The sequence below is a fragment of the Haliaeetus leucocephalus genome, unplaced genomic scaffold (genome assembly GCF_000737465.1).
Source record: "Haliaeetus leucocephalus isolate CR32 unplaced genomic scaffold, Haliaeetus_leucocephalus-4.0 Scaffold1, whole genome shotgun sequence".
Classification (NCBI taxonomy): Eukaryota; Metazoa; Chordata; class Aves; order Accipitriformes; family Accipitridae; genus Haliaeetus; species Haliaeetus leucocephalus.
This window is the reverse complement of record NW_010972437.1, coordinates 6,897,695-6,919,966: the sequence shown is the minus strand read 5'-3', so window position 1 is coordinate 6,919,966 and position 22,272 is coordinate 6,897,695. Positions and strand designations below refer to the sequence as shown.

Here is a 22,272-nt window from a genome sequence, read left to right as displayed (position 1 = left end):
GGAAGTGGGATTTAAAGCCATCACAGAACCTTAAAAATAGCACAGTGAAAGTCATTGTTTCCCTTCTCAATTAGGAGGACAGGAAACGCATGAGTGTGGAGGCTTTCTACTCCAGCCCTGAGGGAATGACCCAGAGTCATGAGAATATAGGCCAGATATTGAAGCGAAGAATGAGAAGCAGCAGGAGACAACAGAATATAACGTGGACAGACTGTAGCAGCCTCTGCAGAAAGAATCACAAAACATTTTATTGAGAGAATATTTTATATTGCTGTGGGCAACTGCTCATCATCCACAAGCAGACCTGGAAAACTGATGGTGAGACAGAAGAAGCTACTTCAATGTAAATACCAGCTTTGTTTCATGGCAAACAATGCAGTAGCATTTTGCTAACATGGATGTTGTTTAGGGTGATAACAGTAAATATAATAAGAGTTATGTGATTAAACAGAGCAAAGAAAAATATACATTGTGCATCACACAAAGAGGAAATCTTTGCTGTGAATCAGTCTTCTTAGGGAAGCAGCAGAACTGTTGTTTTCCAAGTCGCTTGGAGTTAGAATGGAGAAGCATTGAAGAACACATAGTAGAGAACACCGGTGTACAGACCGAGGGATGACCAAGCCCATTTCTCTTTGGAACTGGATGTATCACTGGATGCATTTTTAAAGGCATAAAAATGCCCATAAGGATTTTTCAGGTTGTAATAATCAGTGATGGCAAGTTGGAAGCAAGATGATAGGAGAAAAAGGAGTTTATCACTGTAGGGTAGTGTTGGAGGTAGGACAAGAAGAAAGAATGGGGCTCATGGGAAGGAGAAGCTACATTCCAGAAAGGAGTTACTGCACTTACTGAAGGGCAGACTCTGCTTGAGAAGAAGGGTAGGCAGGGACTGGGGGACAGTCAGGTTAGAGGAGGAAGGAAGTCAGCTCTGAGAGGTATATGTGGATGAGAGAGTGAAAATCAAGATAAAGAGAAGAGAAATGAGTGAGGATGGAAAAAGGAAACACGTGTTTGTGAGCAAAAATAGTTGCAGTTATAGGAAGTGTGTTGTGGAAACAGACTGCTTGTCCCAGGTGGTTAACTGTAACCAACCGTAGGATTTGCAAGAAACATTTCCAAATTGCAGTCACATTGTCTTTGTGAAGTAGGTAAGCACTGACAGAGGAGGGAGGCAAAGACAGAGGGATTGAAAGGCAATGGAGGAGTCTCTGTTGGTGTGGGGCTAGAAGATAAGCATCCCTTATGCTTGGCCCCAAGCTAGACTTTGTGTGTCTTCGCTTGTGAACATACACTCTGAGTGCCTCTGGCTCATCATCAAATACACTCGACCACCAGAAGAAATCACTGTCTAGATCAGACTTCAGAGTGCTGGCAAATGTACCCCAAAGTGTACCCTGGGCTGGACCCTTTTGAAACAAAGTGAGCAGTGTGTTCTAGCAATCCCAAGTGCCAGGAAGCAGAAAAGGAGAAGGGATAATTCCAGACTTGAGGCTATGATGACAGAAGAAAGAGAGGACAAATACAAACTGTTTACTGGACAGTGGGACTTGCTCCAATTGTTGTAGCAAGACCTATGCCAACCAAGCTACGCTGGTAGCTATTCTTACTCCAGGAGGGAAATAGATGTGTATTATTCATCTTTGCATTGCTATAACTGATAAGGTCACAGAGAGGGGAGGGAAGGAGTAAGTTTCTCCAAGATAACTATATTGGTAAAAAAAAAAAAAATCTCTTCTCATTCAAAAATACGTTCCTGGCAAAATGTTTAAATTTTTAAGAAAGACAACTGTCGTGGTTTAACCCCAGCCAGCGACTAAGCACCACGCAGCCGCTCACTCACTCCCCCCCCATCCAGTGGGATGGGGGAGAAAATCAGGAAAAGAAGTAAAACTCCTGGGTTGAGATAAGAACGATTTAATAGAACAGAAAAGAAGAAACTATAATGATAATGATAACACTAATAAAATGACAACAGTAGTAATAAAAGGATTGGAATGTACAAATGATGCGCAGGGCAATTGCTCACCACCTGCCGATTGACACCCAGCCAGTCCCCGAGCGGCGAATCCCTGCCCCCCACTTCCCAGTTCCTAAACGAGACGGGACATCACATGGTATGGAATACACTGTTGGCCAGTTTGGGTCAGGTGCCCTGGCTGGGCATGAGAAGCTGAAAAAAATCCTTGACTTTAGTCTAAACACTACTGATCAACAACTGAAAACATCAGTGTTATCAACATTCTTCACATACTGAACTCAAAACACAGCACTGTACCAGCTACTAGGAAGACAGTTAACTATATCCCAGCTGAAACCAGGACAACAACACATTTTTGAACCCTAACAATACTGATTTGTTTTAAAGCCTGTTTTCACAAAAAATAGCTAAAACTTTGCTCAAAGGAGTACGTTCCCCTACACCTTTATTGGCCTTCCCAGCCAGCTATAGGCTTTGTAGGGACTTGGTCCTTGGTGTGTTGTCTGCATGCTCTCCCAAAGGTGGGGGTGGGGGTGCTTTACACGTGATTCTCTTCCTCCCTTAATTTTGTAGCAACTCTTCTTACTATAAGACTTTCTGGCTGCTTGTCTTACATTTATTTGGGGGGCAATAAAGGTCCTATCTCAGCAGAGGGTTGCTCTGTTGTTTCAACACTTCCCATAAGTTGCTATGGGGGATGGGAAAGATGGTCCTACCTGGAACCTCAGTAGATCCCAATGTGGGTCATAACTTCATAGGCAAAGCTCAGGAGTCAGATATATCTTTTTCCAGCTTTAGCATTGCTTGAACCTCCATACATTACTCCTGAGCTTCAGAATTAAAAGTATACTGCAGAAACCTTCTCTAGTTAGAGTTGTTTAAGCTTGGCTCCAGAGACCTGAACTGAAAATTTAGATCAAATCCTGACTCAGGCTTAGCTCTGATTTTAATTTAACAAAAGGCAAAGATTTGCAGGGCTTTGCAAAGATTTGCTGAGAGTAAAACTCTCTGCCAGTGTCCATGTGAACAGGTCTTTAGCAGTAGTAGTGAAAGAAATTAAATCACTCTTTGAGGAAGAGTAAAACAACATGTGAAGATTTATTCATACAGTACAAAGTAGGAGTGAATCTGTAACCCAGTCCTGTTATTCACAAATTATTTGGTACCACTGCATGACCATTACAGGGACTCAACGCCAGGAGTGTCTGTCAGGCACCACTATTAGTCCTTTGTGTCTTCTCTTTGTGCAATCAGAAATGCTAACTGCATCTAATATATTAAACGTGATTTAGAAGCTGCTTTTCTAGCATGTTATCTGCACTAAAATTAGTATTATATGTGTAAATAAATAGCCAGTTCTAAATGACTGTAGAACATGTTATCCCAAAGGGTCCTAAAACATTCCCAGAATACAGATGGATATCAGGCCAGAACACAGTGTGCTGCACAAAAGCAGGGAGAGGGAAGGAGATAAACTTTTGACCTAAGACCCTAGGGCACTGGGTCAGATCTCCTCCTCTCACAGAGCCACATGAAGTCTCTCGTCCATGCAGAGCAAGCCTGACCTCCAGGGTGGAAGTCTCACATCGGAGTGAGCCTTCAGGAAGTCTCAGGGCTGAGGGCATCCTTCTGCAATTTGGACATGTTCTTCCAATGAATTCCAGGACCAGGACTCACAAGAGGCTCCTACACCCTACTAACAGTTTCCACAGCGCGCAAGACCATCAGTTACATAAGAGTAGCTGAAACTGGTGGGGAGAAACCAGGTTGCCAGTTGCAAATATGCATGTATTGTAAATTAATTTAAGGAACAAGTTGCTGACCACAGGCCATCTGCAGGAAGTGTACTGTAGATGACTGTAGCTTCTATCGTGATAGATTTAACCAGAAACAGTCTTTGCAGAAGTGAACATCAATTGTAACGTCAGAAAATCTTTCATCTTCCTGTCTGTGACAGCAAGCCATGAGGTAGGAACAAAAAAAAAGCAGCAAACTCCACAGGTGTGGGCGACAGCTAATGCTGACATAGCTATAACGTAGTCAGGGGTTAAATTAAAAAGTCCTTCTGATTACCATATAATTTCCCCCATTGCCCACGAACCACTTCCTTTTCTACCCATGAATTCTTCCCCATCTTCACAGCAGACAGAAGGCTGGTACTTCTGTGTCAGGCGAGCATGAAGTTGGTTGCTGTAACTTTCTGTGTTCTCTGCTTTCAGTTTGAAGCCCTGTATGGTGAGTAGCATTTTGGATTATTCTCCTTGCAGTAGATGTCTCTATGGAATATAACTCACCCAGTGACAGGAGACGTTAAATGAGGCATGATAGCAAGGGGTTGGAGGAATAAAGGTAATTAAGGGAAACAGCTGCAAAAAGACCACTCTCAACTTAAATATCACTGGAACTGGTGGGAAGAGAATTCCTGCCAGCACAGGGCATTTGCTCTGAAACTAGAAAGTACAAATTTTCATTGTTTGTATTCTTTAGCTCATCTGCTCAGTGTTACCCTCTAGCTTTTTAGACTGTGGTGCTCCAGCCCGATTCCCTTGCTGGGCATAAGGTCTTACAGCAGCATGACGGTGAATGGCTTAATAAAGAGAAGCCAAAATATTGATATTAAACCTGCTCTTTTTTGGGCTGGGAATTTTTATACTATGAAAAATGTATGTGGCATGGAAGAGTGGATGAGATCGTTTTGGTGCAGGCTTGAAATGCAGACTGAGTTAAAAGGAACTGTAGCATTCCTAATGCTGCGTTGGCATGGTGACAGCACTGATCTCAGTCCAGCCATAAACATGGATGTAGCGTTTTTCAAGTTTCAGTGTTTTATCACAATTATGCAAAGTAAAATACCAGAGCTCACATTTATCTGCATTTATCTCTAACCCACATATTACCAGGCCAGGATAGAAATACAGATAAAATCTGATTAAGAAGAGTCTTTTTTTCATACATATACTGTCCAAGGATTTGGTATGATGTGTCATGTAAGTAAGACCTGAGATTTAGTTACTGAGCACCATCTAAACATGTTCCTTTGAAGGTCATGCGAAGGGCTATTGAATGTGTTTGCTTCTGAAATTCTGGTGATACAGGATAGGTTTCAAGTCCCCCTGTAGAATTTAAGTACTCCTGAGGTTTCACATAGAATTTAAGCTTTCATTTAAATAAAAAACAGTTTCCAGCTCTTTAGGCAATGCAGATACCCTTCTGAAGGTTAACTAATACAGCAATAGGATACTGAGTTTTCAGATACATTGAAAAGATGGGTGAAATCACAGGGACGGAGGATTGTGATCAGTATCTCTAAAGGGACATGAGCTGCTTTTTTTCTCCTTGAAAAGTTATTCTTAAATCTACTGACAAAAAATCCTATCAATTTTGTTAAGTATTTCTCAGCTAGTCAATTTAGCAGGTATACTTGACAAGCATACTTTTACATGTGGCCAGAGCTATCTAAAAGGCCATTCCTTGTGGGAAGAAATAGGCTGCAATTTTAAGGGTGCAAATAATTGTTCTATCTGATACCAGCATTTCTCCCTTCTTTCTCCTTTCTTTCATATATGGAGAATAGGATTTGAGCAGGGGGCTGGGGATAGGAGATGGCAGGAGAAAGAGACTGCCTGTAACAAGAAATGGTATCTCTCAGGCTTTTTACCTTACAGTGCTTTCAGCATAAAAAGTACTAATTATTATCATTCTTGCTAAAAAGGGCTGTAAAAGATCGGCTTGATGTAGGACACTTTAGCGTGATACTCTCATTTAGAGAACAAGCTAGCACTCCAGAGAGTGCTGCCAAGCATTGTGGCAAATTTTTGGGACTAAAAGCAGAGTAACTTCTAAGATTTTGGTTTTTTTTTAAACTTAGTGATTAGCAAGCCCTACTTGTGATCTATGGATGGCTTTTTTCAATGTAAATAGGTCACAGAAGGTGATATATGTGTATATATGTGTATTATGATTTGATAACCCAATTGTGATAAAGGAATTGTTTGTAAGAGCATGGAGCCTCTGGTGCCTGTAGAAAAACACAGGCAACAGGATTTTGGAGTACAGAGCTATAGGATTCCATAGCACTTGAGGCCTTTGCTATGAAACGTTGCACATGAGCTTTTGCACGCCAATATTTGCAAAGCATTATCACTGTTCACCCACAGATCTCCTGTTGTCAATACAGGAGGAAATCGTGGTCATTTCTTAAAAGGGTGTCTGAAATATTATCAACAATGGCTGCTTTGTTAGTGGTATATTTTATAAGAGTTTCCGTATTTCACAATATATGTTATACGACAGAAATAATTCAGATTATAGATCGCTTCCTAGAGTAATTCTGGCCATTACTTGCTTTGCCCAGAAGCACTGCTTTCCTCTCTTAATCCTTGATTCCTGAAAGATAGGAACAAATTAGTTCTAGGCATATAACTAATAACACTGAATTGACAGTGTTATCTTTCAGAGTGCCTTGAAGGGTCAAAGCTATAGCAACTGAAAAAACTGTGTGTGATTTCATTACCCGTTTAGTATTAACAAAACAAATATGTTTGTTTTAAAGACAGGGTCTGCACTCTCCTTGCTCATCTTCAGAGGCAAACCCAAGTAAAATTATACTTGTTCTTTTTATCAGCTGCTTAGTTTTCTTAGAGCTGGGGCAGATAAAACAAAGACCAAGAAAACCAAGCAAGAGTATTCTATTCTCCTACCCTAAACCCCAAGTTTTAAAATCAATCAAAAGTTTTTTTTTAAACTTCTGTTAGGACCAAAATGTGTAATGGATTGGTGATGTTTGCAAATAGGATTGGGTCTGCCAAAGAGGAACCAGAAAGTCCAAAATTGTAATCCCATTAAAATGAAAATAACCCGCCCTCCATTGGCCTCAGTGTCCATGCATACTACCATAAAAATTCCCCAACTTCTGCCAAAGTTCTTTCCCACTGCAGTAAAGACGAAATTGAGACGGAAATGTACATGACTGTAGATACACATATACATAGAATGTATACCCCCCCCCCTTCTTTCACAGTTTAACATAGCAAGATGTTACTTTCATACACATGTTCATCTCTTGGATTTACATCTGAACCACGGTATTTGTCTTGACACTCTGCTTCACATAAGGTGAGCCAGTAACAACTCTATGCAACTCCACAGCATGACACTGCTATGAAACAAATGAAAGATTTGTTTCCTCTTGTCTCAAAGCCTTCATATGCACTTGAATTAGCTCTTTTATGAAAAATACCAAAAAGGAACCTTACAGCCAAATCCAAGCATTTTTACTACTGAACCTGTGAGATTCTTCTGTCATTTTCAATAATACCATGATGTTGTCTTTTATTCACATATTTTTAGGGAGGTTTAGTGAGTGAATCTCTCAATATTATTGGACGTTTAAACCCCAGTTTCCTATCTCCCATCTCACCAAATGTACATTTATGCTGACTGTAGCTTGGCAAATGACATCCCAAATATGTCTGGCCATTAACGAGAGTGTTACAATTCCATAGGATTACCCTAAGAATGAACCGGTACAAATGGGCACAGGAGAACAGCAGTCAGGCACAGGGAGGGGGGAATAAGTCACGTTTTAGTATGCAGTGAGAGCATTCACATCAGGAGCTGATGCAGAATAGCTAGTGAGTTGGAAATTCATATCAGATCTCACCCATTGTGGTCATCCATGTAGACAATTTTGTGTTTTAATCTCAGGCACTGTTAATCTCATTTTAAAATGTTCTCTCATTATACTATGCTAAGCACACTTTTCTACATGGTCACTTGTTTCAGAGGAATACTAATTGCATCACATTTACCAAAATGCTCACTCAGAGAAATACATTACTGAGTCCTTCTTGAAAACGGACAGTTAAGGCTTCTGGACCTGAGAGGATACAAAATGATCTTTCAGCTTGCCACAAGGTCACAGGAACTACGTGCCCAATGACCTCCCTCTGTCCTTTTCCATTAAAAACAAGGATTAAAACCATGATCCCTGACAAACATTTTAAACCACCCGGTATGAAAGGGCAATTTCATTAGCTAGCAGTAAAATTGAACTATTCTCAGTGACAGAAAGAGAAATGAAATTCAAAGCTATTGCTTTCGCACTCAGAGTAGGGTAGCCCCACGCTCCTCTGGGGCACTGGGGGAATATGGTACCACTTGGCTCCGTGGCTGCCCCAACAGTCAGCATCCACCTCTCCTCTCAGATGACCAGTGACAAATAGAGAGGTCTCAGCTATGGGTGGGTGCTACTCAAAAGTATCAGGTCAGCTTACATATTCACCATGCTCCCTAGCTTCTGCTATATCAATACACTTGTTCTTTTCTTCCCTTCCCTAAATAATTTGTCTGCTGTTGGGCCTAATTTTAAAGGTATGTTACCAAACTACAGACCATCAAACATTTTAAAAGCATTTTAAAAGACCTTTATTTCAAATGCTGTTCTCATAGCAGCTGTTTTCTTTCACCATGCAACATGCAAGTCATCAAGAACTGTTTCTTTATTTGACCTCTGCTTTCAGCTTTTCAGACTATATGCCATTATGAGGGCTTGCACTTTGTGTATTTGTGCCTTCAGCATATCTAGAGCTCTATTTCACTGTGTGTTGGTGAGCTGTGTGTTTTGTCTGTCTTATCTTCACACCAGTGGTACAAAATGCCAAATACCTTGTCTGTTATCACACACTTAAGTAATAGTCCTGAGAGAAGTACAGATATTAGAACTGTCGCTGAATTAGATAAGGGTGCTGACTGTGCACAGTAAACCAGGAAGAGTGTGATAACTAGGAAGAGGGTAAATCAATCAAAAAGGGATAACAGTTTCTATTGCTTTCTAACTGAGCATCACAAAATGCCTTCCAGAAGTCCATTAGCTTATGTGTCACAGTAAAAATATTTTAAACGAGTATCATTCATTGCAATGCCCTTGCCAATGGTAGTGATTGGGGAGCAAGAATTCAAAGAAGGAAAAAGCATGGGCACTAAAAGATTGCCTCCATCCAGAAAGAGTTGAGAGCATACAAAGGTACCCAAATGAGAATAATCTTCTGTTCCTTTGCATATGTAGGCTGGGTGTCAAAGATAACAGGTGCCTTGGGAAAAAGATTATTTATGCTGTGTAGTCAGTGCAATACCTGGCACAGTTGGGGACCTAAGCTGTGTGGATCTAGACCACTATGTAGCAGTAACAACAAGAATAGGATGGTGCATCAAAGTCTTTAAGTATTTGCCCCATATTTCCTTAGCATCATAAAATCCTGATGTAGAGTATATTTCAGTCTAAGCAGCCTCTGAAGGACTTACTCTAGAAGGCTATCAGAAAACAGGAAAAGCAGATACAGGTTTTTTTCTACTTGTCTGCGTTCCTGTCTGTATCTTTAATTTTAGAGCACCATAAAAAGAAAAATTCCAAATGAAACACTGTTAGGCTGTGCTATGCTGCCAGTACTGACATACAAACCATTTCAAAGCAGTACGTACCACCAACCCAGCCAGGAAATTCCACTCATTATTGCCATACTGCGTGGTGATGGAGGCAGTGGCTTAAAAAACAAATCCAGAACAATTATTAAAAATGTGCCCATCTCCTGTAATGGAGGCTGCCTATGCACAATGGACCGAATACAGTTTGATAATCAAGAAGAGAAAAAGTTGCTATTGAAAAAGGAACAAACCCATATGCATTGCTTGAATATTTTCTTGCTGTATGTGTTGGAGCGTCTTCTAGCTATTCATTCTGGATGTGCCATAAAAAGACGTTTTGATGCAGTGCTGAGCAATGGGGGAAACAGAAAGAACATAGACCAAAATGACCATTTCGGTGTGGAAACAAAGTATAATGCTGCCTCATTGCAGACTCTGGATTCATGAGAAATCAAAAGTAAGCTCTTTTGTTTGGGGGCAGATTTCCTCAGCATTTTGGGGTTAATTTTACTTTCATCTCAGCTTCTATTTATGAAGTACATCTATTACTTAAAACTTGCGTTTTAAGAATTTGTAAATGCTAGATGTATGATCAATATTAGTTCTTGCTCAATGCATTTTCTTTTTAATTTGATTTTTATATTTTGTGCTTTTATCACACCATATGATTTTATAGTGTAGCACAGACAGGATCAGATAGCCTAATGACACAAATTAGAAAATAACTTCAGCATCTTAACATTGCATGGCTCAGCCCCTGTTCCTGCATGTCTCTTTTTGAATTTTAAACAGAAAACTATTTTGTATTTTTCAGGAGTTGATAGCTGCTCGTCAAGACCATGTAAAAATATAGGTAAGACACATTTGCACAATTTGTTTTATGGTTTTAAATGCCTTTCAAGATCAGAAAATACTGCCCTTGAAGAAAAACATTGTCATTTTTTTACAGCACACTTTAACATATTTTTGTTTGAGGGAGTTTCCCATGCCTGACTTTACAAAGTCAAACTGTGAGATAGCAGGAGGTTCTTGGTCAGTTTACTTTCTTTTTATTTTCCAATAAATTTGAAAAACGAGAGATGGACAACACCTGAGAATTTTTCAGACAGTTTTTGGGAAGGCCAAATGTGAATTTTGGATTGCATGTGGGTGCATGCACACAGTGACATTTGTCCTCTACTCGTCCCATTATGTTAATGATAAAGGTGCTATAGACATCTAAGTAATTAGGTTTAAACTTTATGTCATGCCTCAAACCACTGTCTACTTTAGAAAGGAAACATAGGTCTTGTGGTTAAGGCACTTATATAGGAGTTTTGGGTTCACATCCCATTTTAAGTTTTCAGTTACATCATTAGGGTGCAGATTATGAACTATAAAACAGAGATAATTATCATCATCTTTGTCCCACCTTGTTTTATCTATGAATAAGACAGTCTGAGGCAAAAATTATATGTCCATATAGTGTTTGGTCCAAGGGGGCCTTTAAACATTATCAAGTAACTCACTGATCCAATGCTAACAGTAACCTCTCCAGCCTTATAGCGGTAACAGTCCAGGTCTTACCTCACTTATTTTCTCAGTAATGTCTGACATGACCAGGATGATGCACTGGTATCTCATTGTACAGGCTGCTTTCCACAGCCAGCCTATTCTGAGTACCTACATGCCTTAAGTTTCAATCACATGGTTCACTTGCTTTGTTTAAATTAGTTTCTTAACATTTTAGGGATTCTTTTCATTGCTAAGTGAGTGACTGTACTTATTGTTTTCATGATTTCAGATCAGCCTCATGTCTCTGACCCCCAAGTGATGGTGGAATTTGAAAATGGAAACTTCAAGTTCACATTCCCCAACCCAAAAAATGTGAGCGAGTTCAGCATGACCCTCTTCAAAGGGCATGAAAAGAAGGAGATCTGTGCACTCCATTTGAGTGAGGAAAAAGTTATCCCCAAGAGTAATGTCATCTACTGTCAGACAGAGCACTCAAATAGCAGCACCACTTTCATTCTTAAAAATCTGGAAAGAAAGCATATCGACATTTATACCTACTGCCTGGAGATGTTCTTACCCCCTCCTTATATAGATTGCCGGCTGAAAGAAACCTATTTGTATATCCAAGGTAAGTTTACTTTTCTCCTCCCCTCACTTCAGTTTAGTGATAAGTAGATGTTGGGCATAGCTATGCTGCAGTGAAAATTGTGAGTAGAGTTTGCACAGATATTTCCAAGACAGCTTAAAACTACTTAGCAGGGGGCTGGTAACAGTGGAGCTGTGTTGGCAGACTGCTCAGCGTGGCCTCTCCATATTTATTCATCTTCATGGGCAGGTTTTGCAGGCCATGCTGAGCTCTGCATATTGTTGGTGGCACCCAAGCTAGCTAGACTACACCTTCTGGAGTACTGCAGTCCCACCTTTGTGTGCAGCAGAAATTTCCCATTGACTATTTTCCAAGCTGCTGAATGTAAATGTTAAGATTATTTCTAGCTGGGGGGGAAAAATCCATTCTGAGAGCTATCTTCATGTGCCTGGCATAAAAAAAAAAATCAGCTGTCAAATATCTGTGCTAGTAGTGGTATAAAGAACTCTCTGATGCCACAGTGATGTGAAAAAGATGGTGTTCACCTCTCTGAAGCAGGCCTTCAGCTTTAGAGCCTTCTTAGAGCAGAAGAGTCCACAATTGCTAAGAATTTTTGGCCTTTTACTGAGAAGGGCTTGGACTAACTTCACAGGCTTTAATTTTGAATTGCCTTTCACTCAGTGGCTCTTTGGTACATTAAGATGAAATATTTAATAGTGGTTTTGCTCACATCCCTTCTTGGTTCTCCATATAGTTCAGTTGCAACATGGTACTGCCTGTTGTCCTTCCCTTGCTATCTTTTCCTATCACTTAACACCAGGACTAAACAAAGAAGCTGAAATCCTAAGGCTACAATCATGTGGTTGGATCAAATTATCCCTCAGTCCTCTCTGAACTTAAAACAGCTTCTCAGATTCAAGCTGTGACATCCTTTTTTGTCTGCAGTGTTTCCCAAAGCTGTCCATTTGTACAGATAGCGAGATGCTCATAGCTACTGCCAGCTGTTTCATGACCTAATCATATTTTCTCCCAGATCCGGGCAAGGGTAATCTTGTGTCCCTCAGCTTGCCTTCCTATTCAAACATGACTGCCAAAGTCCACCTTTCTTTTGACCAGGCTGCCCTTTAAGTCACCTGTGGTACTCACTGAATGTAAGCTTAAGCCTTGCTCAGATCTGAAATACCACCACGCTCTCAAGCCTGGCTTGGTTTCTTTTCAGCCTACACTTTCAGCCCTGTTGTACCAACAGTTTCACCTCTGCTTCTGGAAAACTGCAATGTTCTGCTTCCTCCTGAATACACTTTTACAAGGTGGCTTTTCACCCCATGAAAATTCTTCTCCAGAGCTCACTTTTGCTAATTTATTAATGTGAAGAGAAAAGGGAAAGAATTTGAAAAGTTATCTCAGGGCAGGGGGTGGGTGGGAGGGGAATGCAAATTATCAGTAATGACTTTTTTTTTCCTCCCTAACTCCAGATAAGGAAGACTGCATTTCACTGGGACTCATGTCATGGATAATTATTGGTTTGATCATGTTTGCCATGATTTCCTGTGTCTGCTGTGTTGTAGCCTGTTGCTTAAGGAACAAGGTAAGCAAGTCTATGAGATTCTGCAGAACCCTCCTTCCAAGGGTCATGGATGGGGAACTTGATTTAATGACATTTAGAGGGTGAGATGGGCACATACTCACTCAGCACGTGATGTGTTTTTTGACAAAGAGACTGAGTTGTTAGTTTACACTGGAATTCAGTCATTGATGACAACAGCTCAGATTTAATTTTTCTAAGACAGAATTGTTTATTGATTTAAAGGCTGGGAATCAAAGGGAAGAGGAGAAATGCTGCACAGGCCAGCAAAATTACTTTGGTAAGCAATTCCCCTGATTATTTTCTTCAAGAAGGGGAAACAAATCATCAGTCGAGCAATTCCAGCTCTGTTCTGGAGCAAAACCACTAAAACAAAGAACCAGTTGGCTCAGGAAAGAAAGGAGACCATGGACATTAGTTATTCTTTTGGACAATGTGTGGTTTTCATTTTCAGTTTGTTTTATTCCAAGTTTTCTATGTGAGCGCCTGTCTATTCTGACTTTAATATTCCCACTGAAAACAGCCAGACTAACTGCCCTACTTAAATAACAAAGGCAGGAGTGGCAGAGGTTAGTGACCACAAATTAAATTCATGGCATTTTCTCTCTGTTTGCAGAAACAGCAGTGTGAATCCAACTCCCATGAGTACAATAGTGAATACATGCCCATGGCAGCAGTGAATGCAGCTAAAAAACCAAGAATCTGAGGTTGTATTAAGCCTAGTTGTACTTCTGCTTGTATCTGTTGCAAGGCTTTTCTCTGGGAGGGAAAGGGCTGCTTGCTATGTCTCCCATTGATTCTAGGTGGGTGGGTGAGTGGGTGGGATTGTTAATGGAGTTCATGCTACCATGTAGCAGGAAGAGGAAATGAAAAGCAAAATCTCTGGAAACCTTTTGAATTGGAATGGTGGGCTGGTTCTTAGAAATACAACTGCTTCACATCAGTGCAAAGTAATGATCTTATACATGAGGAAGAGATGTGAAACTTTTCCATTCAGATTCTTCAGATGATGTGTGGTACCCAAAATCTCTCTGGGGAAGTCATTTGCTATATTTACTGAGTGTTACTGGCTAAGGGCAAATAATCTGTAGAGAATGAGGAACTTCCTAACTACTTAAACCCTTGCATAGTAGCCAGAAGTAGTTTTGGATACAGAACAGAAGTAGAATTTGGACTGATTCAGACGTATGAGGGTTGCATGTAACTAATTTTCCATTCCTATTCCAGGTACAAGTTGCCTGTGGCATGGAAATTCTGGCAGCAGAGCTTTCCAGCTACTTGAACCTGGACAATGGGAAATCAGCATTTCCTCACCTTTCCCAGCCTCCCTGAGCTCTCGCGATGGTCCTGTGCTCAGTGATGAGACACCCACTCCCGACCTGTGTTTTGCCCTAGCCTTGAGTGTTAACTGGCACACTGCCTGGTCCACTGACTTGTACATGAAGTGCTAATAATGTGTTAAAGATGTCAGCTTTTAGTTGAAGAAAATTTAGTGAGTTTGCTTGAGAGTAGATTCCTGTAGTGCTGCTACAGAGGGAACTTTTATTTTCTACAGTCTCCTTTATGATAAACTTTCCACTGGGGACAAAAAAAACAGACTACCTCCAATGCCAATCCTTGTGGCACAGCCATGAAGCACTGTCAATGTATTGCACATGCCCTTTTGTTAGGGCTAGTTTAGCCTGATGTTATCAATACATCCTTAGATTCACTGTCAAACTTCTTAGCACCACACTAGGAGAGTGCGGTATGCACACATGCTTTCCTGCACCAAGCTGTGGGACAGCAGGGGAACAAAGCCTGAGAGACCACAGCAGAGTCTTCACTGTGACACAATACCTCAGGTGTACACATCTGTATTTTTCGTATTTGTGCTATTAATGCATCTTTGCCATTCACACCTTGGGGCTCCTCTTATTTAATTAAATTCTGAATTGTTTTACTAACAGAGGAATATATTACTTTCAAGATTGCAATTATTCTTTAAATCTGTTCAAAGCTGCAGGATCAGTCCCTAAATCAGGAGGCACAATCTCTCCTATTCACATCTTGCAGCACAAATACAACACAGTCCATAAGGCCAGTGTATTCATGGACTCTGCATTGCAATTATCTTCCTCTTGTGGTTTGACATGAAACCTTTACCACTTCCCCAGTCAGTGCAGGCGCTACTTGACCTGCCTCAAATTGCTCAGAGCCTTCAGTATGAATGAAATGATCAATCCTTCATGCTCCTTGTGAAATCCATCAAAACTCTGACCAAAAATGACCAACTGTGAATCCAGCCTGGATATGGTGCCAGACACCGTTTGGCTGCTGGAAGCAGAACGGCGCGTTGATTCTGAGTCTCTCTGTAATTCATCGAAAAAACAAATATTGGTCAGAGGACACTATTGTGAAAGGTACATAGCCTGCTTGTCTGGCAAACAGAAGGCTGGTTTCAAATTTGATAGTGCAAACAGGGACTGTCAGGCACGAGGACGACATAAGCTGATACGTCGAGAACAGGGTTTTCCTCAACAAACACCTAAGTACATAGAAGTATTGCAGAGAGAAGGTGCAAATTGTTAACTGTGACATTAAGCAAAGGGAAAATGAATAAACCATCAAATGAAGTGGGGACTGCCAGTTTCACAGCCCGTACCCTGCTTAGATAACCAGCTCCTAGGCAGAGATGTAGAGGGGCACCCTGGTGTGTTGGGTAACATTACATTCCCTCCTGTTGTTCTGCCACATAACCTTTGCCAAATTACTTGACCTCCCCAGCAAAAAAAAGCCCTCCTCTGTACATCCACAAATACACTGATTTCACTATTTAAAAAATACTGGTGAAATTATTGCCTTTGAAAATCATTGCCTTTGACAATTATTGCCTTTGAAAATTATTGGTGAAAATAGCTAGCCTCTACTGCCTATGAGAAATGTTGGATGCAAGATCCTATGTAACAGTGGAGAGTCCTATCCCCTGGAACCTTTTACCAGACTGAGAAGGAAATTCAAGGAACAAAGAGTTTCTGAAAGAAGGAAAAACCTGAGGTTTGCCTTGAGATGCTGCTGGATAAATGACAAATGATGAAAGTCTGGACTAGGTGGTTCAAAATATATACATTCTACTCTAGAGAGAGAAATGATTCATACTCATTGTAACAAAGCTTTTGGAAGTCTCAGGTTCCATCACAGCTTTCTTTTTGGAAAAAGAGATTTTTATTCTTAATAAAACTTTTTTTGTTATGCCACATGTATCCATAAGAAAGTTCATGCATGCATGCATGCCTTGTGAAAGAAATAAGCTCTATAAAATCCACAGTGCAATGGGGAGAGAGTATGGGGCAATTTATCGCTGTCTAGCATCTTTGTGGGAAACAGAAAAAGGACTAAGGAAAAAAAATATTGAAAAAGTAAAAACCAAAAATTTGGATCTTTTTCTATGCAGTGAGGTAATGACACTGTTTGAATCTGTTTGTCTCCTTTTATTTTCATGAGAAAGTTTTTGTCGTATTGTCCCATCTCTTCTTCCTTTCTTTTAATCCCTTATGCAGTATAAAGATAATGTTCAGGATTAATTTGGAACATTTTTCAGTTTCTTTCTGCCATTCTTCAATACGTCCAAATCAAAAAGAGCTGGAAGAAGATAAAGGATAGCAGAATGAGAAAAAAAAACTATGAAAAAAGTAACATGAGCTGAGTCTATAGACTATGTGACAAGAAAGGATTAAAATAAAAGAAAACAAAAAAGGAGTCAATAAGAATAAACAAAAAGCCTGGTATTCTAACAGGTCATCATTTGAAAAAGTAACAACTCTCTTTGCAAACTCCCAGTTTGGGGAAAAGACCATTTTAACAGGGAAAAAAGAAAATCAAATAAGAATATTTCAGCCAACTCTTCTACAAAATCTACTTTCAAGACAAGCAGAAGCATGAGTAACATCCAAATAACGTCTAGGAAATCAGAGATCTGAGAGTAAAATAAACTACTAAGATACAATATCAACCTATGTTTTCTCTGTTTGCTATGTAATGCTTTAGGATTGTAACAGAAATTTTACAATTGTGTGACAGTCCACGAGGAGGCCTCTACAACCTGTCCCTCTCCACCTTTGTCTTCTATTGCTTTACGGGGAATATGACTGAAAGAGTATTTTGGCTATGGCTTTTCCAGAAGCTGAATCCCTAACAACAGTGTTCATGTAAAACCAGTTTCTGTCATACAACATGTAACATAAGATTCAGTATCAGTAAAATGCTTTCATCCTTTCTGATTTATCATTGCTATAAGTCGCCCCACATGTATTTACACTCAGTAATGCCCTTTATATCTTCCCAGTCTGTTCCAGTATGGAGTGTATGAAGTCAGTGAGCCAGTAAACCAAGTAGATATGTATGGCAAAGAACTACTTGTAATCTCCTTGAAGGTTAAGACCTGAAATAAAAATTTACAAATTGAGCAAACTTAATCTTGCTAAACAGATAGTATGATCTGATGTGAACAGGTGAAAAATGTCACAGATGACAACTACAGCTACTCCAAAATTTAAGGAAGGATAAATGACAAGAATATCATAATTTGAACATCTGCATATCTTGAGATGGTTTGAAATCCAAACCTTGATATGTATTTTGCAAGCTTGTCTTCCCAACCTGAATTATGAACCCAAATCTGAATGCTCTTGGAGTTTAATGATTAGATTCAAGATGGCAATTTCATACCTAATATATAGCACTGGGAATGAAATGACACCATGAAACACTGTGGGCCATTTTCCCTTAGTAAAGGTATTTTGTTGACTTCAAAGTTCAAGTAGTTCTAAATTCTATCATACTTCTTACAGACTTTTACAAAGTTTATTTAAGGCTGGGGAAAAGAGGCTCTCGAACTAGAGTGAATCAAAATGAGGATCTGTACTGAACATATCATACAACATTATTCATAAAGTGTTTTACAATGTGGAGAGTCCCTTACGCATGTGAATCTATAAGCTGACATGCAGAAGAACACAGCAATAATAAAAATAGAAAAAATACAGGTTATTTAAACTATTTAGTTAAAAAATAAATCCAATTGGTTAGTGGGGACTTCTGCCCATACAAGGTTTACTGGGGAGCTGGATCTAAGTCTTTGCCTTTGGTTTGATTTTAACTGCAATGAGATACTCCATATACCCAAGTCCCTTGAGTTGTCCAGTCCATCATTGCTATAGCAATCTCCCCACTGTCATAAAAATTTCCTATTTCCTTGAAAGATGAAATTTTGAGATTTGTATTTATGTTCTATGATTATGAGTTCAATTCAGTGGGGGTCGTGTTTGGAGCAGAGGGAGGAATAGGAAGGATTAAACAGCTTTTCTGGCAAAATGAACTGGACAGGTATGAACTGGAGATATGAAGAAGAGGTCAGGGGGTGAACTTCATCTAAATAACTATGCCTGAGCTATTTAATTCCTCCTGGGAGTCATAGGATCTTGTATGGCTTGAGATCAATTTTTAAAAAGAGATAAATCAGCTCTGATTATCAACAAGAAAGATTTAGCTGCTGCACACATCAAGCATAATAATTTTTAAAAACTGCAAACATTAACAACTTTGAAATATTGCACATCTTCCACATATTAAATCCTGCATCAGTCCTCCTAGTTTTTAGTACGCTGTTGGCAAATCCGTCACCAATGATATTTCATTCTCTGTCCCAATGCATTGCAGGAGCAAGTTTCACTGCAGCTTATATAGTTTGTTGCCATCTCTCAGAATTGAGGCCAGGATTTAATGTCTGGATTGTGCAAACACTTGCAAGGGGGTCGTCCCTTTCCCCCTGCCAAGAAGGAAGGCTCATTTGCCACCCTAGGGTTCTTCTGAAAAAATATCTGGAACACTGAGAAAAATGGAAATTATGTTAGCACCAGCTGATGAGAGCAGGAAGGAGCATATTGCCTTCCAAAGGTGGCAGTTTAACTGAACATAATCTATGGAGTATGAGAACTCTGCATAGGCTTTTCAGGCTACTGAGGCCAAATTTTGGAGGAGGAAGCTCAAAACTGGGATTCTCAGACCTTTTGCTGGCTACTTTCCTCCACAAAATGTAAGGTACCTGTGTTTGTCTATTCAATCAAATCATTTTCCCTTTGTAAGACAAAAAAAAAAAAAAAGACAGGATTTGCTCATTAAGTGTCTTTTGGGCCTGAGTGAAACAGGACATTGTAGTAAGCACCTGGCTGAGTGCCAGTAGGAGTGCCTATGTTGATCCTCCTATCTATGGATCTTCCTGTTGATCAGGCTGGCATGGGGCTACAACACAGCTGGGCAGGACCATGACCAAGACAAAGGGACAACAGTCTCATGAGGGTCAGAGCGGGAATTAGTGCTGCTGCTCTCATGAAACTGAGATATACCTAAGTAGCTCTTACTAGCTATTACATCCTTGAACACCAGACCAGTGCTTGTATTTCCATCCCTTTTCCTGGCTATGTCCCTGCTGTTCAGTCACAACCACAGCCCCATGGAAAACTACCTGATCCCATGCCCTGGCTCCTCTTAAGGCCTGTGCTTCAGAGGCCCAGCCAGGACTTTCTCTCCTGCAGCATGAGAAGTGCTCTGGGGCATCAGGCTATCAGTAGCAGGACTTTACAGTAGCTCACCTGTGCAGAAAGGGGAAGCTCAGGTGAGATGCATGGCAGAAGCCCCTGCTTGATTATACAGTGGTCATGAAACAGAAATTAAAGAGATTGCCATGGTCGTGTTAAAGGGATGTGTGGGTTCCAGGAGTGTAGGAAGATAAAATAAATTAATTAAAGGATTTAGGATTTGGGGAGTTGCAATACCTCACAAGCGTGACACAGTCCTCATTTGCAATAAAAGACTGCAAACCTTGCCTGTGAGGACAGGTAGCCTCCAGAAAAATACCTGGCATCCACCAAGTTGTTTGACAAACCTTAGCCAGGCAGTAACTTCTACAGACTACAATAGACTAAAATAAGCAACACTTAAGGCATACTGCCAGAGCAAAAAGTAGCTTTGCTTCCAAAAAGCCATGTTTTTTTACTGAAGGGACTGACTAAAACATGCAGCCAGTGAATAAGGATCTCTTTCAAGCACAATATTTATTCCACAGAACACTCCCTGGCTCGGGGCTTTATCCCTGTATAAAGGTCTGATGGAGACCTGTCCTCCTGTACACTAGCTGTTACCCACGTCTTTTTCTTCTGTGAAGGATCTGATCAGCCCCTGACAGGGGCACCCTCTGCAGTCCACCTGGCCAAGGAGCCATATCGAGGGAGTGCAAGAGCTGCTGATGAGTACCTCTTCACCTGTAGTTGGAAGAGTCACCTTTTCTGCATTTCCTCATTTCTTTTTCACACAGCAAATGAAAAGAGGTATGAAGGATTTCCTACCGCAACATCTGTCTCATCAGCTTCAAAAGCTAAAGGAAACTTCATCTCCATCAGAAATCCGACCCAGATGAAACAAGCCCTGTCTTTTCTGCTAAGTGTGTTGGTAATCTTTCCGTTTAAAGAGTAAAGAAAAAAAACGTGCTCTTTACTGGAAAACATAGATGTGCTAAAGAAAACGGCCACCCATGTTGAATAGTGGCTCATGATTCATAATTTCCACTGAAAAATTGAGTAAAAGAAATATCCTCTTCACTCAAGATGGTGAAAACATACATTTTATTTGGTGAGAAAAGAGGCCTTTATATGTTTTAAGAAAACTCCTGTCACTAAGTGCAGTTATTAATTCAAACACAAGTCTCCAAGTGACCCCACATGCCTTCAGCACACAGACCACATATCTCCTTCTGTAATTACAACTAGCTGAAGTGTCTTTCGGAGACCTGAACTACGTTCCAGTAATAGTGACCCATTTCACTTTCCATGAAAAAAAAGCATTCAGTTAGTAGACATCAATAAAAACAACAGCTGTGAAGAAAAATATGCGGAGAAACTTTGCTACAGCTAAGCTAGTGGAATAAAAAGTATGCAGTGAATTTTTTTAATGTAGACATTCAGTCAGATCACTTTGATGGCTAACCAGAGCATCCCACCATGTGACCATGGAATCACTTCTGAGTCATTTTTAAGCTACACTTTCTCTGCTTTCTGTGGTGCTGGCAAAAGCAGACAAAGAATGTGAGTCTAGAGCAAGAGCAGCAAGGATCATTTTTCAGGCATTTAAGTGCTACTGAGCAATCCACAAAGGATCTGCCTGGGTCTGCAGCACCTTGAGGTGTCCAGAGATCTTGCCCTAAGAACCTATTAGCAGAAAAGTGCAATTCCTTTGCCTGCATACAGTAGCTCCCTGAAGCCACACTCCAGTGGCTGAATTCACAAGTTTTGTCACAGAATGAATGGATTTAAGGTCAGAAAGGGATTTTTTTAGGTGGTTAGGACATGTACCTAGAACATGGCTCATTCTCCAGTAAGCTATTGGTGTTCTGTGTGATCTGAGATCTACCAAAGAGTTGAGAAACTGGAACACTCAGCCTTCCCCAACCCAATATATAGCTGTTTGGCTTGGGCAGTGGATGCCACAGTTGACTGAAGTACTGTGGTGTCATATCCCAAGGGCCTGCGGGCAGCACTTCACCAGGGGATTCACTGCAGCAGGTCACAGAGCTGGAGAAGGGATGGAGCATGTCCCTGCAGCCTAATGGTTGCACCCTCACAGTACCATTCCAAGGACTGCTAATGAACTTCACATGAAAAATTCAGGGATAAAGTACCAAAATGGATTTTGAATCAGAACTATGGCTTGCCCCTCCTCAGGTGACTGCTAGTGACTAGTGGACTACAGAGATTTCTCTATCCCACACTCTCCCTCAGTGAATCTTCAGCCTCTTACAGGATGTTAAGACCACCCCTCCTGGGAGGGACTGCTTGATAGCCAGGAGGATGCTCAGTAAAATACTCCACACTGGGTAAGCCACATGCTACTGACACAATTAAAAATCATCTTAATTAGGCATTTTGCAGCTGGATGCTGGCTAGTCTCTGTGCCTGCAGACAGATGGTGACTCATATCTGCCAAGGGCAAGGGAACACCTATCAGAGTTTATAATTTTGGGAGGTTTTTTTGCAACCATTTTCTACATCATTGTCTGGTATCATCTCACACATTGCCAGTGTTTCCTGTGTCAGAGACTAATACTGCTGTAAGGAAACCATCAAGCATGTTTAGAGCTACCCCCAGTTACTGCCCCTCAAACATACAGGCAAA

The 22,272-nt window shown here is 40.5% G+C and overlaps 1 protein-coding gene across 2 annotated transcripts; it reads left to right on the top strand.

Annotated features, from left to right (window-relative positions):
- The first annotated feature begins 4,148 nt into the window (after window positions 1-4,148).
- Window positions 4,149-14,380, top strand: LOC104830450 (inducible T-cell costimulator-like). 2 transcript variants are annotated; one of them, XM_010565359.1, is made up of 6 exons: window positions 4,149-4,216; window positions 10,218-10,256; window positions 11,187-11,525; window positions 12,959-13,071; window positions 13,685-13,775; window positions 14,296-14,380. In XM_010565359.1, exons 1-5 carry the CDS (start codon window positions 4,159-4,161, stop codon window positions 13,772-13,774), a joined length of 639 nt encoding a protein of 212 aa, XP_010563661.1. In that variant the 5' UTR covers window positions 4,149-4,158; the 3' UTR covers window position 13,775; window positions 14,296-14,380. The 2 variants fall into 2 exon arrangements, with proteins under 2 accessions (XP_010563661.1, XP_010563652.1); XM_010565350.1 differs by lacking the exon at window positions 14,296-14,380 and having other exon boundaries at window positions 13,685-13,778.
- Window positions 14,381-22,272: the final 7,892 nt, after the last annotated feature.

Coding starts and splice junctions, on each gene's coding strand:
- LOC104830450 (XM_010565359.1), top strand. CDS start 4,159: ATGAAGTTGGTTGCTGTAACTTTCTGTGTTCTCTGCTTTCAGTTTGAA. Junction 4,217..10,217: donor TCAGTTTGAAGCCCTGTATG/GTGAGTAGCATT, acceptor TGTATTTTTCAG/GAGTTGATAGCTGCTCGTCA. Junction 10,257..11,186: donor AAGACCATGTAAAAATATAG/GTAAGACACATT, acceptor TCATGATTTCAG/ATCAGCCTCATGTCTCTGAC.